We start from the raw sequence: 7,873 nt of genomic DNA on the forward strand, positions 1-7,873 counted from the left end.
TACCACTCCAATTAAACTCTAGACTTGTGCTAGCACATGGTTTACGATAAAAGTCGAATGGCTAATTCGCACGAAGTGATCGGAAATCTGTACCAATAGGCTATATCATATCTTTCAACATGTGGACCAATAAAGGATCAATAGGAAATATGTCTTCGTTTCCAGCAATCCTCATCATGTGCCTGTCCCTGTGCGTGGGCATGGTGGGAGGTGTGGTGGAGGGTTCTTTACTGGTAACATCAGCGACTTCCGGCGCGCTGCTCGGCGTCTTCCTGCTCGCCGCCATGTTCCCCGTCGCCAACGGCAAGGGCGCCATCTGCGGGATGATCGCCTCACACGTCATCACCACCTGGATGGCGGCTGGCAGACTGCTGTATGTCAACGATAAAGTGGAAATGCTGCCGTTATCAGTTGAGGTAATATACGTTAATATAGCTTTCGCCTCCGACTCTGTTCCCGTGAATTTAAAAAAAGTGACTAGCCTCTGTGTTCTTCTTGACTTAGACTACAAATTGTAATAAAAATCCATTTATTTAAACTTTCGCATTTATAATATTAGTAAAAAAGCTCTTGCTCGCGTATTTGTCCCCCTGTAATTAAAAAATATAGCCCAGGTTACTTACTGATAACGTAGCTTTTTAATGGTGAAAGAATTGAAATCGCCTCAGTAATTTTTGAGTTATTTCAATACATATTAAAATAATATCATTATAGATGAGCGTGGTACACCGGTAGAGGTAGACATAGAAAGAGATGGATTGCGTGAAAGGTGACATGATCAAGAAGGGAGTAATGATTGAGATGATGGATGATAGAGTTATTTGGAGGACGAAAACCATCATTTCGTTAATCCTGAGCCAGTCTCTTGATGGACTTAGGCCTGGTCACCTCATAGTGAGCTGGTAATGAATAATTATTTCGTTTCAGAAATGTCCAAACGAGACTATCAGTGTGTATCACAACGCGCTACCAGTTGAAGTGAACCAGACACTGATGCTGATCACACCACTGCTGCAGACCATCAACAGCACGCACACGCCTCCAGATACACAGTCTACTACTACTATCATGTAAGTAAACGATAAGATTAAAAAAAATACAGGGAAAATTACAGGAAATGAAAGTATTTAATCCAGCAAGTCTTCTACTAATATTAACAAAAAACGAAGATTTACGAATCATTTGATGGAAAGCATTGATAGAGGTTAGAACCCGCTTTAATATCTTCGAAAGAATGGACAATACCACGCATTACTACGACCACACAGAAGACAGTCTGATGAGTGTGGTGCTGGAGGCTTAATTTAAATCCCTTTCCCTTTCTACCCTTTTTGATAAGGAAAGAATGGAAATGTAAAGTGGATTTAACGGTGAATGAGATGCAATATTCTCTTTATGTGAGTCTCCTCCGCTGGAGGTCTCCTCTTAAGGACTCAGATAGCTTGTTTTATACCATAAGATGGCAAATCATCTTGTGGTATTAATATATACTACCTGTCGCCCGCGACTTCATCCGCATGGAATTTAAAAAAAAAGAAAAGTAGCCTATGTGTTCTTCCAGACTATCCTCTACATCTATACCAAATTTTAGTTTACCAGTTTAGGCTACAAACTCCAACAAACATCCATCCATCTAAATTTTCGCATTTATAATATTAGTATATAAAAAGTTCCTTCTGTGGATAGAGTTTTATAGAATGAAATAACGACAGTAGAGCGTTATGATTTCTTGCTTGTATTATATCTAAATTTCTCATTTTTCCAGATCTGATACTCTTATGAAAATGTACTCTGTATCCTATATGTGGTATGCAGTGATAGGCACTTTAACATGCGTTATCATAGGAACTGTTATCGGAATGATAACTGGTACTGAAGAAGATGCATTCGATGAAAAATTATTGCATCCTTTAGTCGCTAAAATAGCAAGAAAACTACCCGGACGTGAACGAAAGTTCACTAACGATGTTAACGAGAAGGCTAAAGTCGATAAAGAGATATCCGATAAAACTGAAGAAACCATAATCGAGGATGGAAAACCGGATGTTTTGCCTGTATTTACAACTTCTAATAGTAAAATATTTGATAACTACGAAAGGTCATCGCCTATTAGAACGAGATTGTGATTTGAGGTAATTTTTCAGGGTTTCCCTCAGGGATCCATTATTGGAACAATTGTAATCGTTTAATTATTATTTAAATATCCTTTGAAGTGTTTTGATATTAAAACTTCAAGGTATTTAAACAGTCGAAAAGTATAGAAAACAATAGATACTTAATTTATATTTATATTTAAGGTAAGCTTGTTTAAGAGATTTTTTTCTTTAAAAAGGATACGAGTGTTTATATATTTTCTCTGATTTCAGACGTTATTTATTATATGTTAGGATTTTTTTAAACTTTTTTAAGTATTCTTAAGTCTTAGCAACTAACATATCAAATTAATGTTTATAGAAATTTATATATTACTAGTTGTTTCGTGTCTTCGTCCGAAAATTTTGATGTGTATTTACAGTGAATTAAGTAATTTATATTTTCTAAAATCTACTGTGTAGAATTGCCTTTATTTTGCCTTAAATTGACTTGATATTTTGTAATAGAATCGATATTTTTGCGATGTAAAGCCTTTTCTTTATTGCTACTTTAGATATATAATCTTTAGTAAATAATAAATGTTATGTAATAAATAAGATTAATTAAGTTATCGATATGTTATAATATCGATGAGGGTTTTAATTTAAAATTTTGTATTTTGTAAGACTGTCTCTATATTTTAGAATTACAAGATTTGTAAGGGTTAGTTCAGACTGGAAATATTCTACACAATACATTTTTAAGTGACAGATTCTAGTGTGAACTGACCTTAATTTTTAACTTGTCAATTATTATAAGTGATTTTAATTGTAAGACTACGTCTTAGAGCGGGCGCACATCTTTGACTAAACTATCGCACAACTGTTGTGCGATTATCGATTGTTTCGCAGCCAATTCAACTTTTTAGTTGCACAACTAAAAATCCAGTAGTGTACTTCCATATAAGCTCATAGGAATCAAAGCGAGACTAAACAGTTGTGCGATAGTTTAGTCAAAGATGTGCGCCCGCTTTTAAAGTCTAATGGTAAGCGCTTTTTAAGTCTATATTAAAAATGTTTTGATAAATACGTAAATTTTATTTGAATAAAACAAAGGTGACAATATATTTTTGTACAATTTTGGGAATCGAAATGTCCTGAAATTCTCAGCTAATATTTTCCAAAACCTCTCAAATATTTCACTTTAAGTCTTTTAGACAACTTTAGTTCTAAAAACGACAAATAAATGAAGTGTTAAATAAAATAATTATACATTTAATGGGTAATTTAAAACTCACTGATTTCTGTAAATGGAAAGGTTAAAAGATTGGTATGTGGCTGTTTTATTTTGTCCATTTTGACGCCGATTGTCGCAGTTTTTGGCATAGGTGACAATTCGAACTAAAAAAAAAACAAAAACCATTTTATTGCCATCCAAAAAATATACAGTGTTATATAAAATTAAAAAATCAACATCAAGGAGCATTTAATTCGGAACGAAGCAGCTGTTATTCCAATGACCTATCTATTTATACAGATCAATGTTAGTACTGGCGTTACAAGTGAAAAGATTTTGTTCTCTTGTGTGTTTTAAATCTACAATTAGCTGTAACTTGATTAGAAAATCTATTTTTATTATAATCCTTTGTGATTAAATTTTGTAAAGATTATCGAGTTTATAAGAATTAATTTAATATGAGGGTCTTATTTAAAATTATAATTAAAATGTAATTTAAATGTAAATTAATATCCAATAAAAAACATATGTATTTATAATTGAGGATGTTTATTATGAGAACATCTAAACAATAACTTCTATTTTCCTATGAGAGTGAGAGAGATAGCTATATACTTGTGTAAACTTATGCTCGGTTCACAATAGGCCAGTAAAGTTTCTTTACATTGTATGGATTTACTGGCGTCAGTTAGCGTTCACATTGCCAGTTGAATAACAGTCCAGGTCAATCGCTACCAACCAACTTTACTAGCTAAGTGTGATCCATGCATGTTGTACACTAGCTGTTGCTCGCGACTTCGCCCGCGTGTAATTAAGAAATAATACATATAATAAATAATAGCTTGTGCCAGTCATCCATTTCTAATGCAGAATTTTAAAATCGGTGTAATTTTTGTGTAAATCAAATACAAGCAATAATCCAAAAATACAAATCTTTTCTCTTTATAATATTAGTATAGATATCTTGGGTAAGTTTATTACGATCTATGAATTATGAGTCGTGTGCAAAAGGTTTGCCTTCATGCGTGACGTCATAAGGCAACCGGCAAAGTTTCTGCACACGAGTAATATTGTAAAATATTTTTTTATGAACTATTTTTTTATGATTAAATCTTTGATATTCTATCTGGAAAGTTCTGATATTGAACTGTAATGATATTGTTGCCATAGTATTTATTTTGTGATATTTACCAGTATTAATAAGTAATACGAATTTTAAATAATTACGTATGGCTATATTGAATATTGGTATTCTATTGCTAAGGAATGTTATATAAATAAATACTTTTTAAAGATTTAATTCGTTTCATTTCTAAAATTAACACTACTAAGGTTTTTTCTATATTTTCACAACAAAAATAATCAACAAATGTTTAAATAGTATATCTTAAATCCTTGTTAAATTATACATAAAAAAATATAATGACAAAAAGGCCTGTAAATGAATTATTTAAGGGTACCAACATACTGCAAGTCAGAAGCGAATAGCTTTTGCTTAAAATTGTAAGTCTTGGCATAAATTCCACTGCAATGAAGTTTAATCTGTTTAGATACACTATAAGAGTAACTGTGGGTTTCCACTGGCGAAACACTTATAAAAAAAATCGTTTTCGGTCGTAATATCGGTATGACTTTGTTTTTATTAACAGAAGTTTAGGTAGTCGAAATAGAGAGGGCTGTCATGAATATTAGCGATAATTACTCTGGTAACGTAAAGTTACAAATGTTATGTAATAATTTTTATTAGAAATTAAAAATTATTTGATTTGATATCACCCGCTATCGCTTATGACTTGCATCAACAAACTCTCGTCACGTCATTACTATCTGTCTAACACAAGCGGTGGATCAGAACGGATTATTTAATTATATTTTTTCGAGAGCTTATCTCGGCTTACTGGGATATACTCAGCTTATCTGTGAAGCCGCCTTTCTGATTGGGATTAGTCATTTGACTCGCAAATTGGATTTTCCTGTTCATATTTTCACTCATTATTGTACTATACACAAATCAATATTATGTTACAATATTCCATCCTCCCGCGCGCACACTTTTGACTAAACTATCGCACTTTGTCTCGCTTTGATTTTTATGACCTCATATGGACGTGTGCACACTACTCGATTTTTAGTTGTGTAACTAAATAGTTGAATTGGCTCCGAAACAATCGACAATCGTACAACAGTTGTGCGATAGTTTAAAGCGCGCGCAGCTCTTAATCCGCATATATCTTTAGTTATTGAAACTTTTTTTGTTATACAGTTAACTTAACAAATAATGAAATAATCCTTTGTGTTACAATTTCAATTAGATGATATCTTCTATCTTCTAATATTATAAATGCGAAAGTTTAGATGGATGGATGTTTGTTAGCGTTTGTAGCCTAAACGGCTGAACGGATCTCCATGAAATTTGGCACAGGTTTAGAGCGTAGTCTGGAAGAACACATAAGCTACTTTTTATCCCGGGATAAGTTACGGTTCCCGTGGGATTCATTAATTTAGTTTTTAAATGTTTACTCGAACATTCTGCAACGGTTTATCTTATTGAAAATTGGCACAGATGTAAAACAAAATTTGGAGTATACATGGGATAAGCTTCATCCCCGAGGTGTCCAGTTCCCGAGATACTTAGCTTTTTGTTATTTATATAGTACGTATGTATTCTAATACCACGCGGACGAAGTCGCGGGCAACAGCTCGTATTATTATAATTTATAAATTACCTAGATATGTATGGTCAACATATATTATCTTTAACATAAAACCAATAGAGTAGACCTTTACAAATAAGTGTAAAATTGATTAATACTTTATGTAGATTTTCTGAAAGAAATAAAGATTGACGAAGCTATATAAACCGTCCTCAATAAACTTATGAATTAAAGGGTCTTACGAAGATCCCTTTAAATACAGCGTCCTGCATAAATGTGAAGGGAACGGTCCCGTTAAATTTCACTTTAATTAAATGTAAAATAGGAATTTATAATCCTTCTATTTAACTATCCTAAGTTATATAAAAACATTATACTTAATACAACTTTATGCAGTGATATGTGTTCTTCGTCCTCCAGATAACTCTATCATCTGTACAACATAGGTGTCACAGACAGTCCATTGTGCAGAGTGTGCATGGTGGAGGAAGAACCAAGAATGGATAAAGTTAAGAATGTGTATATTAGAGGAAGTTTGAAAGTAGCACCAGTGGTAGAAATTGAGAAGTAAAAGGTTAGCGTGGTATGGACATATTATACGACGAGACGATGGGGACATAAACCAGAAAGTGTTAAGATTGAATGATGGCTACAAACTTTTCTATGGAAGACCGAAGAAAGTATGGATGGATAGTGTGAAAGAGGATACGCTTAAGAAAGGAGACGATGCTGTTATGACGGTTGATAGAGATGTATGGAAGAGCAGCTCATACTGTGCCGACCCTCCATAAGGGATAAGGGCAAGTTGATGATGTTCCCGAATATCACTAGCAATATAAAGTGTTTGCTGGGGTTCTTCGGAGAGCTGGGTTGGCTGGAGTAATGGTCCTGTTCTTACGCAAAATACGCGTCAGTCGTGGAGTTGCGAGAACCGTAGCCCCTAATACTACTAACTAGAGTCATTCGTTATCAGTCATCACTCTGGTTTATCATGTCACCTTTCACCCAATCCATTTTTTCCTAGGAATACAGCACCACATAAATCTTTATAAAAGGCTCATTTTATATTAGCAGGCCTATTTAAATAACCTTTAGTTTGGCGAAGACATTTTGTTGATAAAATAAATTTAAATTAATTTGTTTTATGTCAGCCTTAAGTAGGCCGTTTAGCAGTCAAAGTGAAATTAATGCTGTCATAAAATTTGTTTGGAAAATACCGTCCCTTTTTTTAATTAGGTCCTGTTTAGTTATTTAGGTGTTGGGCTTTCGTTGGACCTTTTAATTTAGTTGTTTTTAAGACATCCAAGTAGTTTTAAAGTAATATTATAAATGCGAAAATTTAGATGGATGTTTTTTAGAGTTTGTACCCTAAACGGCTGAACGAATTTCTATGAAATTTGGTATAGATGTAGAGGATATTGTGGAAGAACACATAGGGTTCTTACCTTTGTTTTTTTTTTTTAATTCCACGCGGATAAAGTCGCGGGCGATAGCTAGTATAGTAATATTATGGTTGAGAAAGTTTATATGGATGTTTGTTAGAGTTTGTAGCCTAAACTGCTGAATGGTTCTCGGTGAAATTTAGCAAAGATGTAGAGGATAGTTTGGAAGAACACATACGTTTGGATAAATTTGTGTTAATAGCGCGCAGACGGACTCGCGGGCGATAGCCAGTATCTGAAATAAAATATTATTCAATAAGTTTATTAAGTACAGCTTTGTTTATTGTAATTTTCTATCGTTTTACCTGTATAAGAAACTTTATATATTTTAGGAAGAATTATATAAAAAATGTTAAACTTTCCGCGATACCCCCGGGGAGTTCTGGATGTTTACGATTTTATTGTTAGCTAACAACGTTCCCTTGAAATTATTTCGCGATTCTTGCTATTTAAGGGCCCATTTTAAAA

General features: G+C 33.5%; 1 protein-coding gene across 1 annotated transcript in view; it reads left to right on the forward strand.

Moving 5' to 3' along the window:
• The window catches only part of LOC106110638 (sodium-coupled monocarboxylate transporter 2), a 28,162-nt gene extending 25,804 nt beyond the window's left edge, over positions 1-2,358 (forward strand). The window contains exons 8-10 of the mRNA XM_013292524.1: positions 166-416; positions 928-1,070; positions 1,766-2,358. Of these exons, the coding sequence (XP_013147978.1) occupies positions 166-416; positions 928-1,070; positions 1,766-2,126 (755 nt within the window). The 3' untranslated portion in view covers positions 2,127-2,358. The remainder of the gene's footprint in view (positions 1-165; positions 417-927; positions 1,071-1,765) is intronic.
• The last annotated feature ends 5,515 nt before the right edge of the window (positions 2,359-7,873 follow it).

Source organism: Papilio polytes, unplaced genomic scaffold, assembly GCF_000836215.1.
Source record: "Papilio polytes unplaced genomic scaffold, Ppol_1.0 DF824213.1, whole genome shotgun sequence".
Classification (NCBI taxonomy): Eukaryota; Metazoa; Arthropoda; class Insecta; order Lepidoptera; family Papilionidae; genus Papilio; species Papilio polytes.